Source organism: Colias eurytheme, chromosome 3 (assembly GCF_061535395.1).
Source record: "Colias eurytheme isolate Ceu_HAF_F1 chromosome 3, ilColEury1 Martin Lab GWU primary, whole genome shotgun sequence".
Lineage (NCBI taxonomy): Eukaryota > Metazoa > Arthropoda > Insecta > Lepidoptera > Pieridae > Colias > Colias eurytheme.
Genome location: NC_142982.1, coordinates 5185097 through 5211393, shown reverse-complemented (window position 1 = coordinate 5211393; position 26297 = coordinate 5185097). Strand labels below are relative to the sequence as shown.

General features: G+C 32.4%; 1 protein-coding gene across 2 annotated transcripts; it reads left to right on the top strand.

Moving 5' to 3' along the window:
- The first annotated feature begins 984 nt into the window (after positions 1 to 984).
- Positions 985 to 24667, top strand: LOC149909553 (b(0,+)-type amino acid transporter 1-like). 2 transcript variants are annotated; one of them, XM_090119590.1, is made up of 13 exons: positions 985 to 1067; positions 13884 to 13993; positions 18979 to 19075; positions 19696 to 19797; positions 19873 to 19979; positions 20057 to 20192; positions 20496 to 20621; positions 20941 to 21088; positions 21406 to 21633; positions 21963 to 22059; positions 22231 to 22380; positions 22623 to 22791; positions 22939 to 24667. In XM_090119590.1, the coding sequence occupies exons 1-13, from the start codon at positions 1028 to 1030 to the stop codon at positions 23004 to 23006; spliced, it is 1578 nt and encodes a 525-aa protein (XP_089975716.1). In that variant the 5' UTR covers positions 985 to 1027; the 3' UTR covers positions 23007 to 24667. The 2 variants fall into 2 exon arrangements, with proteins under 2 accessions (XP_089975716.1, XP_089975715.1); XM_090119589.1 differs by lacking the exon at positions 985 to 1067 and adding an exon at positions 9665 to 10136.
- The last annotated feature ends 1630 nt before the right edge of the window (positions 24668 to 26297 follow it).

The window sequence follows — 26297 nt, the reverse complement described above, 5'->3', positions numbered from 1 at the left end:
ATTGGTGTCTACTGTCTACTGTGAAGCGAACGTGACCTATTTCACGCTGTTGGTTTCATGAGTCAATATAAGTACAAGTATCTTAACCATTGCAATGATTTCATTTTTAGAGAAAGTTTTAATATACAATGCAGACTAGGATTTAATAATGCAAAATTGTAAAGTATAAAATCCTCATGCTCGGAAAGCTTTTCTGAAAATTGTATTCGAAATTAATTTCTTATTTTAGGAAATTAAAGTCAGCGTAACTATTTGACTGCAAGTTCAGACACATTATATTTATTGAGCGCAAACCTATTTAGATTTCTGTATCGAATGTATGTACCTACAGAATATACTTACACGAAGTTCAAACCCGGAGAACACAGCGTAGCAGCGTAGTACTTCTACAGTACATATTAACTCAATGTTCTACACTCTACATTTTGCTCTACATACTATACCTCCAATAATTAAAGTCTCGTTCTAGCTCTATCTTTCGATACACTTAATTTGTTTATTACGTGTACGTTAAACGTGACGTAACGCAACAAAATTATCACATTTCAAAAAAAATAAACGTGTATTTGTCTACAACATGCCAGGAATAGTTGACAATAGAAGTAAGATATTTAGTAGGTATTGTATATTATATTTTATTAAATAGTGTAAGTATCTTACTACAGCCAAAAACTCCAACGTCTGTCCCTAGTACGTAGACTAGCTGCAGTCTCCAGATATATGTATTTTTTCCATATTCAGGGATCGCACAAATAAAAAGTATCGGATCGGTCATGTGGAAACTATAAATACCAAAGTTTAGACTGTACACATACTCGAACGTCACCTCGTATTTCATCGCAGTCATTCATTAGTACGTAAGCAGTGTGATTCAGAAGAACAAGGGCTTTACTTTCAGCTCGCGCATGCGGGGCGGGGTACGGGGAAGCTAGGTTGTTTCAGGCAACCACTAGGCATTCGCTTCGTTCAGTCTCGCTTGTGACATGAAAGGGCGCGATCCTTCACACGCATCACGGTGCTCCGAGAAATGCATCACCATGAACAGCCGCCTGCGATTGCATGTAATGGTAAGTGATGGGATAGGTACCCATGTTATATATACTTAGGTACATATATATTTATCGGATAGATCGTTTAACGGAGAGCAGCATAGTAACTCAGACATGTGAAGCTTCAAATGCCATTTCTACTCTGATGCAATATATTTCGTTAGTTTCTGATCATAAACCAATAAATAATGATTAAAAAGTATCTAATTAATAGTTACTTATTATTGTTATAGATTTCTGTTTAATACCTATTTGAGAAAATAAGACTATCACAAGATTTATCTACAATAAAGAACATAAAAAAATACATTTACAGACAAATTTTCAGCCTAAGCCTAATCGAAATTTACAAAAGCTTTAAACTAAAGCTTATTTTCTGGATATGTATTGTAGTTATAAGTACTTGTTAATAGTTATAGTATCCATATTATAATTGTTAATAATAAAATAGGTATTCACAACAATTAAAATATTAGAAAATACACATCAGTAGTTACATATAGTTTTCCGCAAACAATCAATCGAAAACCAATAATGCACTCGTGTACTTTTTATGACCTTGAACACCACGTGAGTTTTTCATCATTAGATTGTAAAGAGTCCTGCCTCCTAACTAAATAAAAAAAATTCTGTCAACCTATATTTCTTGGTATAAACTACCATATCACTTAAAATAATTTTTCGTAGACAACATAACTACCTGCTTGTAAAACATAAACCGATCTAAGAAACAATAATTATACGAGCTAAACATGATAAACCTTTAGCATGTAGGTAGGTATAAAGTCGAAACATGTCTTATTGTGAAAGCATTTTAGATTAATTTCTATGATAGAGCTTTTTATATAGGTATCTAAAGGTCACACAAGGTCACGCCAGATTTCCATAACATTGTGTCCTGGAATTAAGTCCACGGTAACAAAGAGAAGAAAATGACTAGATAAAATATCATTATAATTTTACTCATAGCTTAGCTACCCAGATAGTTATATTAAGTCTTGATCATCCTTCATTAGTTTCGTAGTCATAATTTAAATAAAGTAATGAAGTAATTGAGAAACACATTTAAAAAAAAAATTGACAGGTACCTCCTCTAAGAAAGCTCCATAAATGGGTATAAATAAAATATAATATATCAATAAAATAAGTATAAAGAAAATAAGTTAAATATCATTTAATTACCTAGCTTAATTACCTACCTTCATACAACATGCAAATATGTAGGTATCTACTGTCTATGTATTAGGTAATCGAAGATTTTTTTCTACTAAGTTCTATAATATTTATCAAATGGGAAATATCATCTTCATTCAATTTTACGTTTTTATCGAAATAAAGGTACAGATTAATAATCCAATTAATCTTTACATCGAACATCACTAGGTAATATCGTTGATAATATCTGTGGTAATCCTATCGCGGTCTTCAATAAAGAAATTTATTGTTCCATTATTATTTCAGATAAGATAGGTAATGGTCCTTGTTCAAATCATAGGTATCGACACAGTTTGTGGATTACAGTCAATATCATCTAGTGGTATAGGCGGGTAGATATTTTATCAATGCAGTCCTTAATAACAAAGCGTTGAATACAAAATAGGTTGTTAATAAGACGAAAGAAAAAAATAATTTGGAAAATCCAAAAGTGCACGCCTCATAATTTTTTTTTAATAAATATTTATTAATTATTATTTTTGTTTATTTAATAACAATTAAACCACATCGAATCAGACCCTGAAAAATGAAAGGGTTCTATTCCTGAGCATACTCAAGCGTAAGAGAAAAAAAAAGACTCGATTAGTAAAGTATTTCGGTCGCTATCGTGTTAACAAGAAAAAGGATCCGCACATACAGACACACGGACGTCCAAGACAGAACTTTTTTAAACTGTTTTTTAACTAGTTTAAATAACAAAAATGACATCAAAAATATCATGAACGTTAAAAATAGTGTTTTTTCTTAATATGTGTGTGTATGTATTATCTTACAAGTGCAATGTATGATACATAAAGACATTTTAAGTTTGAAAAATCAGATGTTTTGCGCGAAGTGACAGTAGTACCCACCTCAACGCTTCGCTTATGAGGCGTGCAATAAAGTGATCTAAATTCTAAATCTACCTAAAAGTAATAAAAAATAAGTTAAAAAATAGCCACATGCCCACATACTTATTAATATAATATTATATAAAATGTAACTAATAACCTATACGTGTATTAAAATTTGCTTAGTCAGCGTGGTTTACTTCACTATCATAATATTATTATTTTGTAACACAATGCGAATGCAAGTTTTCGTTTACTTACTCATCAATACCGCGAAATGAAAAATATAATTCTACCTATTAATGGGGAAGGAAGGTACCTACTTTCTATTTTCCTTGTTCATTAATTAAAATATAATAATAATTACCAACATTCTAACTTAGGTATTGTTTTTAAATAATTCCAATTATTTTATTGCTAGAGCCTCCAGCACCAGGTTTCTCTAATTCCTAATTTGACAGCGACAAGGACAAACCCGCGGGCAAAAGCTCGTACTTCTATAGCTTAAGTGTTAAGTAGTTTAGTACTTACCTTAGCTACATCACTGCCAAGTATCCTGAAAATCCGTTCATTGGTTTTCGCACGAACGAGTTACAGTCATTCATCCGGAAATGCTTACAAATTTTCGTATTTATATACGTAGAGCTAATTTGTACTTACCTGAAAAATAAATCATTACGAAAATTCCTTTCTTTAGGTTTTTATTCACAAAATAATTTTGTTAATCTTCGTTGATATTTAAAACTTAAAAGCTAAGGAACCTTAAAGCTTTAAAAAGCAGCAACTTATTGCGTAGCTATTATTAGAAAGTTTTGCTTGATTTTCATTACAGGTTTTCATTTATTATTAATGGCATGGCACCTTTCACAGAATTATAATGTGTAAAATTTAAACACAGGTTGAAACAAGGGATTTGGTAGTTTCGTTCCGCAAGATCTGGTTTCTTTGAGATGTCAGGTTCTTGCAAACAGAGGTGCAATACATTAAAATTACTTAATCTTCTTTAAGAATCATTTAACATAACTACCATAATTTTTAATTGTATAATTCAATTAGAAATGTTGTTCTTTTTTTTACTACCTACTGCTGAACTATAGGCTTGAACTATCCATAGGATAAAAATGAAATAAGATATAGGTAGCCTAAAACATTCCCGGAAAAAGTAACTCTATATTGGTAAAATAATTTTTAAAATCGGTTCAGTAGATCCAGAAATTACTCCGTACAACGTGACGTTACAATAGTAGTATATCTACTTAGTACTTATAGATAATATTATGGCAGGATAGTTTATTAAACAGTTAATCAATCTTAATTAACAGTAATTTCGTAATCAATCACCATGACATAATTTTAAAGGGTTAGTTATTAACATAGTTATTAACCATTTATATTATAATACTAGCGGTCCGCCCCGGCTTCGCCCGTGGTACATAATTACATTTTCTCTACATAAGAACCATCCTCGTACTTCAAGGAATATAATAAAAAAAGAATTATCGAAATCGGTTCAGCCGTTCTCGAGTTATGCGCTTACCAACACATTTTGCGATTCATATTTATATATAAGATGTACCTAATACGTATTTATTGTGATTCCTAACAATACATAATTAATAACAATTTGCTACCTACGCTCTATATGAACGGGTCTTCTTCGTAGTGTTGTGTTACCATGCTTATTCAGGCTACTTGAAACGGTAAGTCTATATACCGGCGTTATGTAATATTATGATCAATAAATAAATACTAATATCACACTTACCATTTTTGATTATTATGGGTTATTACTTATTATCTTAGATTATTATTATCTAATTACTAATTTCGCTCTTTAACAGCAATATGACAAATTCGCCAACAGTTACAATGCCTAACTGCTAGAAGCTATGTATTATTGACGAGTGACGACGCGGTTGGCGCAGTGGTAAAGTAACTGCCTACTGAGCCGACGGTCCCGGGTTCGATCCCCGGTCAGGGCAAATATTTGTGTGATGAACTCAATTATTTGTTCTTGGGTCTGGGTGTTATTATCTATATATGTATTTATTAAATATTATATTTATCGTCGCCTATAGTACCCACAACACAAGCCTTAATAATTGAGCTTACTGTGGGACTAGGTCGATTTGAGTAATAATGTCCTATAATATTTATTATTAGGTTCTTTCTAGTTCTAGAATATAAAGAGGTAATGAAAAGCTCCTATACCTAGACTGTCCAGTTGCCAAGAGTTATTTCAAAGACTTTCATCATCAAAATCAAATGATGGTTTGTATTTGTGGTCATTCATCCTAAACAATCCTGGAAGCTAATGATATATTTTTTTATCATTAGATATTTGGATCACATAAATAAACTTACTTATGGCAGTGATTTTTTTGTTCTTCTTATTATTGGTGAAAGCTTTTCTGAATTGTCAGTATCAGAGATGCGTAACAGGTATTTCTTAATATTATTTGATTTTTCATCAAGTGAACAAGATCGTCATAGTGATAACGATGCGGTATTTTTTTATTTCGCTGTAAAATACGATTAGATTATAAAGATTCAAGGAAAGCGTGAATTATCAATGAAACATTTGCAATTGCTCAATATTTAATTTTATACATTTTGTTAAATTGGTAAAGAATATGTCTTTGTTGAAAAACTTAAAAAAATGGAAAGATCCGATCACGAGGCGGGATTTAACGCGCGTCTTTCGCAAAACCGTGGTAAAGTTTGACTCTTCGGAGTTCTCAGCTACCTTTTTTTATATTATTTAATCATTTCCAATTAATAAAGCGTTTTAATGCTGTTAATCTAAAAATAAGATGAGTTTTTTTCATTAATAATTAGTACTTAACAACAACGATTTTTAAACAATTCTAAGAGTGGGAAGAGAGTGGGTAATTAAACCACCATTCTGACTGATGACTCGAACAGGATGCTCATTATTTTGTTACAACCTGTTTTTAAAACCAACGAGATTAATGGTGAAAACAATTTTACCGAACAAAAACTAACGGGCAATACGATGTTGTCCATAATTGGTTCATTTTCCTCCATCTTCCATTTTTTTATAGTTTTAATATAATTCACCAAGATAAACACAGCTCTCGCATCTTATTTCAACCAAAACGTAAGGTACCTAGTACCTACTACCTACTAAATGTACGTATGTATGTAAGGTAAATGCACACTTGTTGTGGGCTTTACCCGTTTCTCTAGGCATGTGGCATGACGCCGAACAGAGCTTCGAGCATTCGCAGGAGATTTTACCCTTTATATTTTTCTTATATTCGTACGAACGTTAGGTACATTATATGTATAGAAATGGCGGAAAATGCTCTAGCTTACACCTATCATATTAAAAACACAAATTGAATTCAAAGAAAATATATATGGTAGCTTTAATGAACTTCTAAAGAAACGAAACTATATTTAAAATTAAAAGGAAAATCAAATTCAATTATTATAAAATCAAAATAGGTAAGTTATGTGATTATAAGTGTTTTGACGCATGCGTGAAACATATTGATTGAATCAGGCGTGCTTCTCTCATGGTCTAAGGACTCCTCTATCAAAGACAACATCATCAGTTGAGATGAAACTTTTTAGAAGGACTGACTACGATACGATAATTTTTTTTTCATTCAATTTCGTCATGTATTGTATCAAAAATTAAAGGCGCGCAATTGTAACTCAGTACCTACATTGATGTTAGTTCTAAGAATAGAATGATTGTTAGTAGCTATTGTGCTTTGAAAAATTAGTTTCAATTACAATTACCTACTCAAACTCATTGAAAATTTAATGAGTTCACGCTTTGTAAGTGTGAACATCATAAAACTATATCTAAGTAGTATAACCCTTTAATATTGTGTGAACCATCAATTGAGTGTATCGGTGCCGCCACACTGGAAAAAATATCGCAATGATACCTATGTCGTGGCCATATCGTAGATTTGCTCATTTCATGAAATGGCCAATTTAGTTTGGCCAGATCGTTAAATCGTCAACGTTTCACAAATTTGGTCATCCACGTTTGGCCAGATCGTCGATATGGCCAAACGTGGATGGCCATTTCACGAAATGCGACCATTTTTGTTTCTTTTTTAAAAAGCGATTCGCTTCTGGCATTCGCCGGCCGCTGCCGCGGCACGCTCGCTTTGCTCGCTCGGCTCTTGCGTCGTTTATTAAAGTCTAACCTAACCTAACCTAACTGTTTTCTATTGAAAAAACCATTCGCTTCTGGTATTCGCCTTCGCTACCGCGGCACTAACTTAGATGACAATAAACAAGTTCTTAAAATATTCTGCATTTTTTAATGTTTTATGGTCTCTCTAAGATATTTTATACGATCTGGCCAAACGTGGATGACCAAATCGTGAAACGTTGACGATTTAACGATCTGGCCAAACTAAATTGGCCATTTCATGAAATGAGCAAATCTACGATATGGCCACGACACCTACATGTATCAACAATATGTTTTGTACTGCGGATTTTATATGAGATAAATAATAAAGTAGACTCACATTACAACTTTTGATTAGAGATAATGAGCAAAACTGTACGTACTTTAATTTAAGAAAAGCTCAGCCAATTCAAATAATTTAAAAATGTAAAAAGTAGGTGTGTTACAAAGAATTAACGTAACATTACAGAAAAATGTAACGATCGTAATGGATATTTTCAGAATCTACGTATGAGATAAAGTGACGTTGAAATCTCGGAATAACTGGCAGTCGCTTCTAAATGTGTGTGATGCATACAATCTAGACAGTGAGATATAGTTCCTCTAACAATGCCAATTAAAGATTGATTGATATATCAAAAATTATGCAAATTTTCTATGAGGCTTGAAAACATTTATTTGTCATAAGGAGACACGTGGTTTCAAAAGCGGGGTTCGCATTTTCTTTACATCACGATTTTATTGTGCGCTACTTTTTTGTTTCTTGACAAAATTGAACAAAATGACTAACAATTAATTGGACCTTGTTAATTGTTATATATAAGATCCCAATAAAGAAGTTTCATATGTGATCATTACTTTTAAAATAATGTTTGTATGCTCCAGTAAAATCAACATTTAGGTATGCTTCATTTTTTTGTTTTCCGGAAAATGAATTTCCACACAATTTCTAGTTGAAGTACCTATTATATAATAATACAAAAAGGTTGTTTCAAGGGCATACCTTTCAGGCGACATAAAGTCTGTTAAAGTTCCGTAACAAAACAGGGCTGTTAACCTTTCTTATGAAAATCACTTTAGTGCGTGACTTTTCACACGTAGTGGTGGGTTCCGTAAAGATTATTAAAGCTCTCAATTTACCGACTAGATAAGATGAACTTAGAGCCGTATGGGTTTAGGTAGCTTACTTTTTACGTTAGGTTATTTACTTTATTTAAAGGAACATATTTTTGTATGTAGGTACTATAATATGTAGATACAAATGTAGACGTAGATAGTAAAATTTGTCTAACCTAATTCAGTTATATTTAACTTAAATATTAAACAAATAAGTAATAATATTATACTAAATTCCCTGGCCGGGATAGTTTTTCCTTCAATAATTTATTTTTATTTTAAAAGTCACATTGAAAATCAATATCATAAAGTTTTGCTCCCGAATTGTTTTCAATCTAACATTTAAAATGAACTCTTTAATTGTTTTATAAATCCTTTATGAACATACACCTATATACATTCGGAAGCTCTTGTTTTACGTAGCATTGTCCCAATTACATTAACGGTAGAAAGCTCATTACTGTAGGAATGTCTTAAAACTTTGCAAAAATGTACCTAGTCCTTCTCGGCCTATGCGTATTGAATTCTCGCACAATGTTTATAAGAAAAGCATACATAAATTAAGACACAAGGTAGTCTTTGATAAACAAATTAATATATCAAGAAGGAAAAGGTGCAATTAAAATGTATTGACGTTGATTGCGATCGGATGAGTCGCAGCGCTTGCCAAACAATGAATACTCTTGTGACTGCTATCGAGGTTGAAGTATGTTATACAGAGATATCATAATGATATTACCGTACAATTATTGCTTTCATCGTGAATCAAAACAAACGGATGCTGATTTTTAAAAGACCATTGTATAGAAAATATTTTATATCGAAATTAAAATTCGTTCTTCGTTAAAATTATAAATGCAATAAAACAACAAGAAAGATATAAAACTCGATCCAATATCCCAACTACAAAAATATTATGAATCTGGAAGTTTGTATTCATGGCTACCCGAATAAACTGTAAAGTTAAGGTAGTCCAGTAGAAATAAAATATAGAATAGCAGAAACTATTCAGTGCCAGAGAACATATCCTTTCGTACCTTATTATTACCAATGCTGTTACAAAGTAACGAAGACCATTCTACTGTCCCTTTTATTTATGTAGAGCGCTGTTGAAAGAATAGAGTTATAACAGGACTCATATGGATAATAGAGGTTTTGAAGGCCCAGGTGTCAAATCTCGTAGCCATTGATCGGCGGGCGGGCGACGATGAGAGGAAAACGTTCGCCCACGTGTTGGCTCGGGCCAGGAATAGACAGTCCGCCCTGAACCAGAGAGGAACGTTGACATTCTCGCCGTTTTACAGCATATTATTGCAAATTTAAAAACGTGAAACAAAAGTGCCTTATTATTTAATGATATCAGAATAAATATATAATTTTCTTAAAATTTTACATATATAAACACATATCGGTACATTTTAGATATTTGTACATATTGAGTAGTTAGTGTGGAGTGATATCAATAAATCGTTAGTACAGTGTCAGTGCGACATTGGCAAAGTGCGTGTGTTACGAAAGACATTAGTTCAGTGCAAAGGAATTGGCTCGTACTTATTAATTAGGTATATCAGTATTGTCTGGCGCCGGCGCCCTTAGAGGTGTCGAAGCGCGGACGCATGTGCGATGCGATGCGCGACAAAATCGCCGCACTGCTCCGCAGTTCTGTGCGCGCGCCTGCGCATACAGAAAACACGGATAAACTGCAAAATGGCGCTATGGCTCCCGTGTTATTCTTCACCGAAGCAGGTACAATCTGATAAATATGCAAGTCGATAAAATCCTATCGCAGATCAAATCAAATCTACAATTATACTAGCGGTCCGCCCCGGCTTCGCCCGTGGTACCTACATGTTTAAACTATCCTATCTCTCAAGTTGGATCGAACTGTACATGGTGTGCGAATTTTATTATAAATTGAGGACAAACATTGTGACACGAGATTTATATACAGGGTGTCCCACTATTGGTATACTAAGCGCGAAGGAACTTGTAGTTTTGCATACACTGATCACGTAAAAAATACTTTAAAAAAAATTACGTCCAAAATTTTTTGCTAAATTTTTCCTGAAAATCCATGTTTTCTTCTCTAGCTTCGCGTAGCCAGCATATACCGCTTCTCTAATATGAGCATTTTATCTATGAAAACATAATCTTAAACGATAGCTCACGTGCTGGTGGCAAAGTTGGGCGGCTCGCTTGTTATGGGTGTACACATAGAGTTTTAAGAATTCATCTTGTATTTGAAAAAAAAATGCGTCTGGAATTTTTTAATTATTTTTTACGTACTCGGCGTATGCAAAACTATAACCTCCTTTGAGCTTAGTATACCAACAGTGGGACACCCTGTATATTAAAGAAGATATAAAACTTAAAGGTGACTGATATAGTGATCTATCAACGCACAGCCCAAACCACTGGACGTATCGGGCTGAAATTTGGCATGCAGGTAGATGTTAGGACGTAGGCATCCGCTAAGAAAGGATTTCCCGAAATTCTTGCGGGAACGGGGAAAAACGGGGATGCACGTAAGCACAAAGTCGTGGGCGGAAGCTAGTCAGTTATAAAATTTGATAAAATATTTTTAGTTTTTTTTTTTAATAGAAGAAAATATGAGGTGAAATAATAAAAGGTGAACATGAGGATTTTTTGTAAATATTTAATTAGTATTTTTAAAGATTTATGAAAATTTGATGCATTGTCGCTCCTGTTGGATGCATGATAGATATCTTGATAGAGTCGTATTGAAAGTTGGTCATGTTGTTCTTATTTTATTCTATTAGATTCTAGGATAGAAATTCAATCCAGTTTCCCGAGAAAATAGCAACTTAATGATGCATCATATTGATAGAGCAGTTCCAAATATTAAGAAAACATAATTTAAAATAATCATGGATCGAAAAAAATTAAAGGCTTAGCTTTTAAAAACACTTTATTTGTTTTCACCTTCTGGATACAAATTAATAACAACAAAGGACCCTTAAATTGTAATAAATAATTGTGACCCTATCCATAGAAAACGATGATTACGTGACGGGAATTGAATAACATCAGCGGCATATTTAAAAATTGGCTTATAGATTGTATATATGTATTTAAGCTCTTTGACCGAGAGATTGAAATATACTTAGATATTTTTATATTTATACAAAATAACGATAATATATCGTGTAGATAACACACGCAACGTCTTAGGTACGAATAATGGTTTCCTGAATTGTAAATGTGGCTTAACATTAAAAAAAACGTCATACAAGTTTACATTTTGCATTCTATCGAACATAAATACAGAATGTGTTTTATTTATTGTCTAAACTGAATGTATTTTTGAACAAATCTTATATACGGGGCACGTGATGAACGAACTAGTACGTCACTGCAGAAAATTACACATATAAATCTTAATGTTATGTTGTTCCTTCCTTCAGCTCACTGTTTTACGATAGCTTTCAAGAAATTCGTGTGCATGAGATAAGATAATGATTATTCATCATAACAAGTAGAATTTACTTTTATTTTGGATTATTATGTACTTACGAAATAAGTTTCTAAATGATTTATTCAAATATTGGTTATGTATCTAACAAATCGTAGAAATAATGGTCTACGTGATGTTCAAGCATTTGTGCTTGTTTTGATTACGTAGCATCCTGTTTGCCGCGTAACAAAATATTGAACATTTTATGATGTTCTCAGCAAATGAGATACTCAAGTGGGCGTAGCAAGACACACTCACATAATATTATATTTATTGGTGAATTATACAACAACTGCATAACACATAATTTGAGATGATTTATAATTTATAACAGTATATATAACATGAATATGAATATCCTATATGATAACCTATTTGGTTTTATTTTTTATACAATTAATGCAAGTTATTCAAGGTTAAATTGGTTAATAGGTAATTTAATTATCCCATCGGAATATTATCTGACATTCATCTTCCTTCCAGTATCTCTTACATTCATCTTCCTTTATCCCAAATTGTGTTTTTTTTATTAAAATAATAGATATTTGTTATATACTGAAATGATTAAATAATTCCACTAGCAGTAGCAATAATAGATCTAGATTTCTGGCAAATTCCAAATCCGTTAATTACATTAACCGCTAGAAACTGAAATTAAATTGCTAGCTGTAAAATACGATAGCCATTTGTCAATGACGTATGCAGTAACCTATTCATTCCGTATATAATGCTAGTGTAGACAAGGTCGATAAAATTGTATAAGTGCTGTGTCCACTGTCCACTATTGATTTTGAACCAGCCAATGATTTTATAGGTCACTTATTTTTACTTGCGATTATTAAGTGGGTACGGGCATGGTAAGGTTTGATTCGGGTATGAAAAATAGGATAATTTTTACAACGATCTACATCTATGCCTCATTTTAAGTATCAATTTTACGCGTCTATTGATATTACTCATCCGCTATTACTACAAAGCACATGACGCCAATTTTTTTTACTGTAAATCCACGTGTACATACACACAATGCACGAATACCTAAGCATAAGAAATGTATTTTAGTCATGGTATAATCTATTTGTATCTTGCTACTCCTATAGCATTGGTTAAAGTATGTAATTTCTTGGCAACTATCTTAATAATTACAATTTGTATAATAGCATTAAGATACGATTTATGTCTTTAACACAATAATGTGTCGCATTATTTAAAGTAAATGTTTGTAACGTAAAATTTATTGCGTTTACCTAGCGCCAATAATGTTTTGTTTTTGTTTGTAAAAGCGCTATTTGCTAAAAATAAAATTCTACCTAGACTTTAGATATAACTATTTTAGACTTAGAGCTTGCGGGATAGATAAATAAACAAACTAAAGTAATTTTCACTAAGATTTCACATTCATTTTCATTGAGAATAATTAAAAAATATGTATACCGGTGCAATTCAGTGAAACATGTTTTAATACCAATTTTTTCCTACTTTAACCCAACCAATTTTATTTCGGTAGATACCTACGTATATTTATTTAATGAAATGACTGTTATCTATGTCCCAATATGTAGTTAAATCCAGACATGACAGTTCATTGTGCTCCGTGCTCGTAACCCACGTTTCATAGGTTTCCATGTCAAGGTGCCTCTCGAAGATTGAATTTCTACAAAATATGTAATATTGAGATGAAAATACCTTATAATCTACCCCTGAATAATATAATATACAGTTTTACTAAAATAATTATTATTACCTATAATATTGGTAGATAGAATAGAAAACTTTTTGTGTAGGTATGTTGTGTAACTAGTAGGTCTCAGAAAAAAATCGAATAAATATTTATACCGCTCTGTAATAAGGGTCTATTGGCAGAATACCGTTAGACGGAGCTAATAATAATTGCTATTTAATAAAGTATTAGAACATAAAATATTTAACTAACTATTACCCATATATAAGATGTGCGAAATGAACGTAATAATCGATTTTTGAAATTTATTAGAAAATATAAGAACTATGTATTTCAGGGAGCACACGCGAAGGCGGATTGGTGTGGCGCGGGTGTTCCGCCGGGTGCGACGCCGAGGACGGCGCGGCGGGAGCGCTCGACGACGGCAACCTCAACCCAGGAGACAAGGTATAGCCACAGATAATATAATACTATGGTAAACAATTAATTAAAAATAATTACCCTTTATCTTCATAAAATAATTGTATGTGTACAAATACAATTTTCGTCTAGAAGTTATAAGTAACAGTTTACGGTATTACATATTAGATTACAGCAATCTTATTTTAGTAAATCAGCGGGCTTGTTTACCGCCCGCGTATAACAATAGAGAGGTCATTGATATTTGTTGGAAGGCAATAAAAAATGTCTGTCTGGGCACAGAAAACTGATCAGCGACTAGCTCTTAAGAAAATCGATCAGTGAAGCATCAAGCAGATGAAAATGTTTCTACTCTATATCTTAGAAAGATAAAATCGTTTATAAACGACAAAGATGAAATAATATTATAGGTATACAAAGTAAGTAATGAAAGAATCACTTGAAATACTGTGTGATCTCTATGTAGAGTCATCTTCACGCATTTGCAAATATGAACAGTAAGCGTGAAAAATTAGATTTATTCACTGTATTTTAAATCGAATTGTGAGTCTTTGGCTATGTTCATAAAAAAAAATAAACATTTAACATCGATATGCCAAACTAAATCGAATGTTAACGTATTTGCTAACAACTACCTACATAAAAAAGTATTTCCCGCCCTACGTAGAAACTTGCTACGAAAATGCGAAATAAGCAAAGAAACTAAACATAATGTTATGAGTTTACAAGCCTTGACCAAGTTTTAGGAATGTGCGGCCACGGAGATGTAGTACATTTATTATCACAACCATTTTCCCACGCATGCTATATTTAAAGCACTGCAAGAATGAGTAAAACTAATAAATAATGTGTACCCGCGGTAATACATATTACATACTAATTACAACTGCAAATAGTTTTGTTACAACAAACAATAAAGCCATAGAATGAGTTGTGTAGTGGAAATCGTTATCTGTTCTTTAATCTATATGAGAATAAAATAATAAAATGGAATGGCACTGCAAAAAAATTTAAAAGTAATTGATATAAATAACTAATGGTTTATCAACAAGAAAGACTATTATCACCGGTCGATTAGACTCCGAAGGTCAAACTAAATTGTATTTCAGTATAATTCTAGAATTTGATTAATGCTTTACAGTATTTCCTCTTCCATTTATATTAACGTTATACTGGTATATTATATTTTAATGTCAATAAAAAATAATTCTATAACTATTATTTATTTTAAACGAATAAGGAAATTCGCTTTTCACTATCCAATAATAATTATTGTTATTCAGTACAAAATAAATAAAAATTCTATATTATGCAAATAAGGATGCGAAACATATTCACTACCTACTTCAAACTTAAATTTCAATCAACTTTGAGATAATAAATCTATACATATTATACATATAATAAAATCGTAGGAAATTCAAAACTGTACATTGAATATTTTTTTAAAAGAATACATAATCCATGATCTATAATCGATATAGAAGCCAAAAACATAGTTTTTAGAATTTTTGTCTGTTTGTCTGTTTGTCTGTTTGTCTGTATGTTTGTCCAGGCTAATCTCAGAAAGTACTGCACGGATTTACTTCAAATTTTGCATGAATATTACTAACAGGTCGGGTCAGGCTGTTATATACATATTATCATGCTATCACCTTCGGGGGAGGAGCTGTGAACCTTTATTTTTCTTACGTATTCCGTGTACTACGACAGCGTACAATATAAAGACTCATGTTTAAATGTTGTTTTTGAGTAAGCCATGCTATTGTCTACCTTTACACTATAAAAACTACATCATTTAAGTAATTTTGGCAGAGAAACAGTATAATGAATCTTAGTAGTATAAAGACAAATTTAAAACAGCGCCATCTATGAGATTTCATTAAAATTAAATCAATTTACATAATATTAACGCTCCTTGGAAATTCATAATTTAAATATTATGATGTGGTGAGTTTGTTTTTTTTTAAAGTTAAATAAATAATTCATATCTTCCCAGAGTAAATTTCAGATGCGCTTATATTTCATGTGAATATACTAAATTTTTATAAGTGAGGGTAGATGTTTATTATTTGATGTTAGTTACAGTTATATATAATAGACGTAGTATTTGTATTCTCTTTGGGTAATAGTAGATAACAGTGATTGTGTTCATTGGTTACATTTTTAAAAATCTTCGGCCTTTTTTTAATTTTCGCCTTCTTGCGTTCCCACAAAAGGTAAGTTGTAGCTTTTATATTTATTGTTTATTATAATTATATAGTTAGACTCATGTTTTTAATTAGTTAAAGTTATGACAAAATAAGAAAATGATGAAATTTTATTTTTATCATGTATAACTTTTACAAGACTATATTATACGCCCAAAGAAGGTCACTTTAGTTCTTGATAAAACTTTATTTTTTAGTAGCTTTTTATTAAAATTAGGTACACTTATCTTTTGATTTTTTTTTATTTACAGATTCAATGTTCATAAAAATTGACGATTTGCGTGAGGATGTAGTGGAAATTAGTAACCTTGCGCGTGGTCAATCAATATTCAATACATATTATAATAAAATTCTAGAAAAATGATGTCTGTACAATGAAAATATGTAAAAAAATAGCAGGGGTTATTATTAAATCGATCTCAAACCTAAAACTGTAGTTATAATTTTTTTTGTCTGTTTGTCTGTATGTTTGTGCACGCTAATCTCAGAAACGGCTTATCCGATTTAGATGCGGTTTTCACTAATATATTGTGGTAATCTTCATTTAACATTAAGTGTTTATTTCATGTTTTGTAAATAAAAAAGTTATGACCATTTAAGTATTCACGGCGAACATTTGCAAAGGCATTCTATTGTACACTATACAGTGTACGATAATACTTAAGTTATCTGTTATACGCTACAGTAATTATTCCTTATAAATGTCCAGGTGATCATATCGAAAGTCCCCAAGGGTGGGGGGGTAAGCTGAGGTAGTAGGGGGGGAAGGGGTCAAATTAGAATTATGCTTAATTCTAGGTAAATTTTATACATAAAATGTCCTTTAAATTATGTCGTATTATATTTTTAACCCCTTTTAACCATTTTTAACCATCAAAAAGATGGGTGATAAGTGTTTGACCGCTATGTTTGTCTGTTTGTGCCACCGTAGCTCGCTAACAGGTAATACGAATTAGATGCGTGTTAGGCAGCATATTTTCCGACGCTGGTTCTTAGATAAAGTGTATCAAAATTGGTTCATCCATTTATTATACCTAGGTATATAGAGGTAAAAGTGGGGATGTGGGAAAAAATATTAGTTATATTTTTATCCAATTCGGTTTATCCATTTATTAGATTACAGCGGTGAAAGTGGGAATGAACAATAATCGAATGTGGTCAAATAATATACTCAAGTGGCATATCAAATTATAAAAGAGCAACGTGTTTTATCGAAATCGGTTCATCCGTTTATTACATTTAGGGGTGACAGTGGTTAGATAAATAAACCAAATGGAGCATCAAACGACAGGATATGACGTGTACATATAGGTATAATTAGATAATGTGGTTTACATCAAAATCGGTTCTGCCATTTACTAGGTGTGGAAAGAGAAGGGTTGAAAGTCTGTGAAAGAAGAGGGGGATACGGGAGCGAGAGGATAGCCACACCCTGGAAATTTTGAACTCTACTCAAAGCCACATAGGCCTGGATCTTGGCAATTTTTTTTCCTAAAGATACCACTTCTTTTGCCACTGTGATCCATTACAATTTGTGCACGGTTACGGCCCAACTTAAAAGATGTCAAGGAGCAACAAACTTATAGATATCAATATGATGTAGGAATGTAATATGGAGGTAGAGGCAGGTCTCGCTCACTCGAAAATATCACATGAAAATAAGAAACCGAAGTTAAAAATTTAAAAATTAAAAAGAAAAACCCAACGTTACGAAGGAAAAGGAATAAATAATAATTTTACAAACTTCCCGACGATCTTTAAAATTAAGTACCATTATAAAAAAAATATAATTGTATATGATATGATAATGATGGTATGGCAGCCCCGATGACTTTGTTTTTTTATTTTTATAAATATTTAAAATGGTATTTATTTTTAAAGATCTTCGGGAAGTTTGTAAAATTAGTGAAACTTTTATTACATCGTCTCAAACTTTTTGGTCTGTGTAGCGCATGTCGCGTGACGGTCGGCTGCCGAGTAGGTATAAAGCAGTGTTCGGAGTCATTATCGTACAAATACGATAATTTTGTGCCTAAGTTTCACTTTTACCGTGGTTTCATAAAACCACACAACATTTTTTCCTTTTTCTATGCACTTTTCTTCGTTGCGTTGAGCTTTTTTTTTATTTAATTTTTATTGCACGGTCTAAACGGTTTAGTTACTACGGCGTGAGACAGGAAAGATCTGAGCGCTGAGACAAACGTCAAAACGCAAAGGAATAGAATCCGCTATCGATACTAATTATTGTCTTACGCGTATGATGTTTTTTTTGATAAGGATTTGTTCACCTTACCAACGACGACGACGACCACGAACAAAATTTTCATCCAGTCGTAATTTAACAAAATTGTGCAAAACACAATTAAAAATAAATTATTAAAATTTCCTGTCGTTCTGGTGATTGGAATTTTTATTTTTGAGATCAACGAATGAAAAAATAGATTTTTCGTAGAAACGGTTATATATATTGTCGAAAACATCCATACAAGGAAGGAATTTATTTTTATTTTTTAGCTCAGTTTAGTAATAAATTTTACTAACAGTTCGTTTAATTATTTATGGTAGTACGTGTTTATTCAATAAAAGTTAAGTAGTAACTACCTACTATGCAGTCACTATTCCACGCGGACGAAGTCGCGGGCACAGCTAGTGAAAAATAAGATAACTAGAGAAGATCGAAGAGAGTAGAGCATCTATATTCTTGAAAATAAAACATTTTATAAAATATCTTGTATAGATATATAAGAAGAGTTTTTATCGGAGGTATTGTTAACATATAAACGTAATAATAATAATTTGCAGCTGGAGGGGTCGGACGCAGCTCCGGACGACCCTGTTCACCTCAAGAGACGGGTGGGACTCTTCAGTGGGGTGGCTCTAATCGTCGGAACTATGATCGGTGAGCCACTTATAGTCAACAAAGTCTTTTCACTTATAGAGGTTTTACTAATTTTTAAAGAAAATGACCTATAAAATAATATAAAAAATGTTTTTAGAACATTGTTTAAACCTCATTTTGTTTAATACAATGGTGATTATGTATTATTTAACTAAAAACGTCTACGTGATATTTACAATATTAGCACTAACATGCTAATTCCTCATAAATAGGTACGTGGATTACTGCAAATAAGCCTTGACATTGGTATTCGGAATCCATAAAACCAGATTATATATAAAGGCACATAGTACATCTGCATTTGTTAAGCAAATAAGATTTATTCTAAATGTATTTAAGAGTTAAATCTTGCATTTTCACCACTATTTATGCTGACACGATTATCAAAAATGTAATCAGATCATAAACACGCGTTAATCTTATATTGCATCATCTACGTTGCAAATTACCTATATTGAATTTTCATGACTCGATAGAAATATGAATCTACTAGTTATTTGTAAAACGAAACAAACGACGATGCAAAATAACTAGGTTTCATATTGAAAGATTTATAATGCATGATCCACTTTGTACTTCGATATGAAAATGTAGGTATTGATATAATATCTCGATTTCAGGATCTGGTATTTTCGTCTCGCCCTCTGGGCTTTTGGAGCGCACTGGCTCAGTGGGCATAAGCTTCATAATATGGATGGCCTGTGGTCTTCTATCATTGCTTGGTAACTATACATATCATATGAAATTGTTAAATTGTAATGGTCCTCTGCAATGTACTCTATTCAATAATTTTGTAGGAGCGCTCGCATATGCTGAATTGGGGACGATGAACACGTCTTCTGGTGCTGAATATGCATATTTCATGGATGCATTTGGAGGACCGCCTGCATTTTTGTTTTCATGGGTGATTGGTTTATGTATTTTAGTTTTAATGAATAATAAAAAAATGTATTTCAGTACTCATATTCCATTATGTTTCAGGTGTCTACGCTGGTTTTGAAGCCTTCTCAAATGGCTATCATCTGTTTGAGCTTTGCAAAATACGCCGTGGAACCATTCGTGGCGGAGTGTGAACCACCGAACGCCCTTGTCAAACTTGTAGCGGTCATTGCGATTGGTAATAAATTTTATTCCTTGATATTCATAATTAAATATTGAAATATTTATAACGTTAAGTACGCATTTGCAATTGCTAGACCGTAGTGATAATTATTGAGGACCCCATTATGTCCATTCAAGCGATTTTCGTCATGATGGGACGTCCTTTGTGAGGATGTCATCTAACCCTGAAATAAGAGCATAATTGAAACCACTTGGCAATATTACACAAAATAATAGTAGCAATTAATTTGATCAACATCCCATTATGAAAGACATAAAATGCTTGACTCTCATTATACTGGTTCTTATTTCTTTTTAGTGATGATTTTGGCGGTCAATTGTTATAGCGTGAATTTGGCCACAAATGTCCAGAACATCTTCACGGCAGCTAAACTCGTGGCCATAGCAATAATCGTGTGTGGAGGAGCTTACAAATTGATATTAGGTAATATAAATATCTACTCGTCAATGTACGTGGTGTGTGCATATCATTTTATCATTCATTGACGCTTGTGATATAAATAAAATATCCAATATCCCAATTTACATTATCAACGATCTGATTAGAAAATAGTCACGTAACTACCTTTGTTACTTTGTTTCTAAATTATCTTCCGAAACACTTCATCGAAAAAACAAAGAATGTTCTTCTAATCAGACTAAATCCACATCGCCGCTCCTCGTTTAATTCATACCTACCTATAATCATAATGGGAAGTGAATAATTGATGTAGACTGACAGGAGTTGTGTCCGTATGGTGCAGGTAATACGCGACATTTACAGGAGCCCAACTTCGCCAGTAGCACGGCGACTCTGGGCAACATAGCAACAGCATTCTACACCGGCCTTTGGGCTTATGATGGTTGGAATAACCTCAACTATGTGACTGAAGAGATTAAAAATCCTTCCAAGTAAGTGCACTTTCTGCGTTAGTGTGTTATTACTTAACTATACTTTACTATAATTGACTCTACTTATATGTATGTTAATGATACACTAGGTATACCTTGTTTCAAGAAAAGTTAAACCTTACAATACTATTATTTTTTCTTAACTTCCTTACATGTTTTCAATCAATATCTACTCTTTGGAGATATATTTATATTCATAGCAGGTCACACACCGCAGACGATTAATTAAAGCTATATTGCTATTGATTTTAATTGACTGTTTATGTTAAAATATGTATTAAAAAGTGACATTATTCCCTAATATTTATGATTACTAGGAATTTACCACTGAGTATAGTAATCGGAATACCACTGGTGACGCTGTGCTACGCGTTGGTCAACGTGTCATATCTGGCCGTCATGTCGGTCAGCGAGATGGCCGACAGCGAGGCTGTGGCGGTCACCTTCGGCAACCGCCTGCTGGGGCCAGTCGCTTGGCTCATGCCGCTTGCCGTCACCATATCCACTTTTGGCTCAGCTAATGGCACGCTCTTTGTAGCGGGAAGGTAATTGGACTCTAAAAATGTTTCGCGGAATTGTTCAATCCTCATAACGGATTTGTGGACTTATAATTCAATAATTGCGAATTTTTAATATTTATCTTTATAGGGGTCAATTTATCTTAACAGTCAATAATAGATATAAATAAAAACCAAATGTAACATCTATTCACCGATAATAATTTTATTATGTGCGCTGCACGATCTACTATTTTTTTGTTAGCGTCTATCAGTCGTACTAATTACACAGTCCTCTTTGTTCTACTCTCATATGTATTAATAACTGTACCAACTACCAGAAGGGCAATTTACTACTCTATTAAATATTTTTACAGGTTGTGCTTCGCAGCGTCACGCGAAGGCCATTTATTGGACATTTTATCGTATGTGCATGTACGTCGCTTTACGCCAGCACCGGGACTGATTTTTCATGTAAGTTTTTTTTTAAACTACATATTCAAAAGTCTTTAATGCGCAAGCCTTATGTTGTAATTTGCCCAACAATGACAACATTTTTTAAGATAGCATAAGGCAATGCACACTAAACATGTAGCTGTTAATTTGGCTTTAAATTGTGAAATTCAAATCGTCTTTTGTTTATAGTCGCTGATAGCAATGGCGATGGTGTTGTACGGCACAATAGACTCCCTGATTGACTTCTTCTCCTTTACCGCGTGGATCTTCTACGGCGGCGCCATGTTAGCTCTGATTGTTATGAGACGGACTAAACCGCATGCGCCTCGACCATATAAGGTTTGAAATATATTTTCCCTTTAGCTGCACAATTCATACATTCAGTATTCACTTGTGCACTTAATATTTGAAGTAGGTATTGATTCATTTACTATCTTTATTTTCTGACTCTAGGTACATTTACATGTAGGAGGTATCCTCGCTAAGCGAAATGCACTCAAATAATTATTTGTTTTTTATTCGACTCATTGAAAAAAATCTATTCTTTTCATTAAAATTATATTTTACCATTTTGTCGATAGGTGCCCATTTTAATTCCATACATAGTGCTGATAGTGTCGACGTACCTGGTAGTAGCACCAATCATTGACAAGCCGCAGTGGGAGTATCTCTACGCAGCCGGTTTTATACTCTGTGGTCTGCTCGTCTATCTACCTTTTGTTAAATGGGGCTATTCTCTACCATTCATGGGTAAGGATTGTTTTGATCATTTTTTGTTTAATGTTAATTATAGTAAAAGCACTTCTATTTAGATACGTAGATAGTTATCGTGTTGGTGTTTTAGCCTTCTTTGTATACCTATTTGTTTATTTCAATACGTATCCTTTTTTCCTACAGATAAGATAACGGTGTTTCTGCAGATGATCTTGGAAGTTGTGCCAACATCGACCACTTTCGAATACTGAGTCCGCGCCGACTTTAAAAGGCATCATTATATTTTGCAATATGGATTTTATTTAAAGATCTGTACTTGTTTATTGCTATAAGGCACTTCATTGTTGCCGCAAAATGGTAGGAGCTCAATTAGGTATATTACCTAACAGTTTAAATGACAAAGAACTTCGAAATTTAAATTAAGTATACTTACCTATATTATAGACCAAGTTCATTTAATATATTTTTTGACTGATACAAAATTTGTTCCTTTTATGGTATTTTTGAATTTTTACTGAATGTATTTTGACAAAGTAAAATTTAAAATACCCTAATGTTAATTATTGCTCTAAAATATTTGTTTATAAATAATAAATAAATATTCAATACCATACCAATTTTTATTTTTAGTGAAACTCAATATGCTTTGTGCTATTTAAGATGATTTACTATGTATAAGCGTAGAACGTTCGTTCATTAGTTTGCACGAATCATTCCTCAAGGATCATGCAGTTTAAGGTCACGCCAAAAAAAAAGAAACAGGGTTTAAATAAAAAAAATTAAGGCCCATACTGTAACTACTATCATGAAGTTCTTTTGATGGAATGCAAACATTTATTTGTTTTTGAATAATAAGACTCAATTCGAGCCCACGATATTGTAAGGAATTATAATTTCTATATCATTTACAAATAGCTATGAGTGATTGTGCTAAACTCATGGCTTGTAGGATTCATCAGCTCTCATTTTATACTAGATAGCTTTCTAGACGTACTTCTAGGTTTTTAGTTTAAATATTTAGCTCTATCGTAATTATTATAATTTGATAGGAATTTTTATCTTTTTATTATGTATCAGAAGGGATAGATAACGAAATTATTTATATCATCACTGCAAAAGCAAATATTGTGCTTTTACAGGGATTGCACAACATTGAAAAGTTTTGGCGTTTTCATTTTTTTTTTCAATGAAGACTTAACGATACTGTCAATTTTCTATTTTTTTTTCTATCCCTTATTAAAGACTTAATGTGTTTATTTATCTTTTTACAAAAAATATATGGGCAGAAGTTTTGCGACCGGCAAAAATTGGTCCTATCATTCCTTACCGGGGCATTACGATACTGTTCAGGTTGTATTTTTATTATGTATAAGTTTAAAGTGTGAAAATCATAGTTAGGGCATATAAATAATCCCACCCAGTGGTAATTATTGTTGGTGGTTGTTGTATTTTAACAAAAAATACATTATTTAGAAGAATGTATATTTTTAACGTCATGATTTGTTTTTAAAAGTGTAACATGGTAAGTAGATGACAATCTCCACGCTTGAATTTTAATAAACTGTAAGTAAAAACAGTCGTGTTAACTATTTTGTGAGACAAATAATACAGTTGTAAATTAGAAATATGTATTTGGATAGCCCATTAAAAATGCTTAAGTCGTTTTAATGTATCAAGTATTGCATAGCAATTGTAAATTGAATATTTTATGTATCTATAATAAATATGGGCACATTGAAGTACACAAACCTAACGATGTGATATTGTTATGGGTAAAACGGAATGGTTTTTATTTTGTGTACAGAAAATATCATTAAAATACTTATTTCTATACCTAAAGATCAGATTTATTTATTGTTATACATTGTCATTTGATTAAGTAAATTTTAAATAAAGACAACCGAAAATAGAATCGTGAATTTTATTTCTACCTTTAAGTACCTAATAGGTTCATAGTCATAAAGTTCCTTTCCATGACCACTCAAGAATTACAGGTGGAAAATAAAACAAAGTGTAAGTTCAACAATTTATTGTTGTTATATGACAAAGATCACAGATCTTTTGACATTTCCATACCATTTAATTGTACTTTGGCTGAATAACACACGAGTCAAAACTTTACACGACTAAACATTATATAGAGCAAGTAAGTATTATATTATTTTTGGTAAGTACCGCTTATTCCCAGTAATGAATGTTCAATTCATCCGAGTATCAAATTGAAATTGAGAGTAATTTATGCAATTTAAGCTTGTTGTGACGAGTCATTAACGTTGGCACGTAGATTAAGGAATGTCGCAGTTCGCAAAGGCACTTGGGAGTATGAGGTCGCGTGACGACACTGTTGCTAGGAGCCGCGGTTTAACAACGCCGGCAAGGCGCCAATTCAATGAACCAAAGTGTTTAATCAAAACATTCGATACATGGGCGACGCTTTTATTCACAAACGAATAGAAATATTTATTGAAATCCATACTAATATTATAAATGCGAAAGTAACTCTGTCTGTCTGTCTGTTACTCAATCACGCCTAAACTACTGAACCAATTTGCATGAAATTTGGTATGGAGATATTTTGATACCCGAGAAAGGACATAGGCTACCTTTTATTGCGAAATATGTACCACGGGCGAAGCCGGGGCGGACCTCTAGTAACCTATAAATCGAAGTGGGTTTTGAAGATTTAAGATCTATTATTATATAATTTTAACGACTAGCCCTGCTCTCAATACCTATTTGTAGCATCTATGAAAATATCCTGATATTGCACGCCTCATAAGCGAAGCGTTGAGGTGGGTACTACTGTCACTTCGCGCAAAACATCTGATTTTTCAAACTTAAAATGTCTTTATGTATCATACATTGCACTTGTAAGATAATACATACACACACATATTAAGAAAAAACACTATTTTTAACATTCATGATATTTTTGATGTCATTTTTGTTATTTAAACTAGTTAAAAAACAGTTTAAAAAAGTTCTGTCTTGGACGTCCGTGTGTCTGTATGTGCGGAGGATTTTCTTGTTAACACGATAGCGACCGAAATACTTTACTAATCGAGTCTTTTTTTTTTCTCTTACGCTTGAGTATGCTCATGAATAGAACCCTTTCATTTTTCAGGGTCTGATTCGATGTGGTTTAATTGTTATTAAATAAACAAAAATAATAATTAATAAATAATTATTAAAAAAAAATTATGAGGCGTGTACTTTTGGATTTTCCAAACTATTTATTTATATCTTTTTTTTGACGATATTACCTACTCGTAATTAATTATTTTATTAAACTCGTTTCAGCATACAAGATATTGCAATTTTATACAAATAGCAAAGGCCTGGAGAAAAGGCATATAGATAACTATTTAAATATATTTAGAAAACGTCAAAAAACTAATTATCTTGTTGATTGGGCCTTCATAATGATCCAATGTATTTTTATTAAAACTACATCTACACGAGAGTTTCACGACTGTTAATCTTTTGAGGAATTCTAATTAAGCAAGAAAGTCAAGAAGCGAGTAGATGTAATTAGTCAATAA

Excerpts from the sequence above, each read along its gene's own strand:
- LOC149909553 (XM_090119589.1), top strand. The coding sequence starts at position 10,007 with ATGTGCGATGCGATGCGCGACAAAATCGCCGCACTGCTCCGCAGTTCT. Across the intron at positions 19,076-19,695 it reads AATCGTCGGAACTATGATCG|GATCTGGTATTTTCGTCTCG; the intron begins GTGAGCCACTTA and ends TCTCGATTTCAG. Across the intron at positions 19,798-19,872 it reads TGGTCTTCTATCATTGCTTG|GAGCGCTCGCATATGCTGAA; the intron begins GTAACTATACAT and ends ATAATTTTGTAG.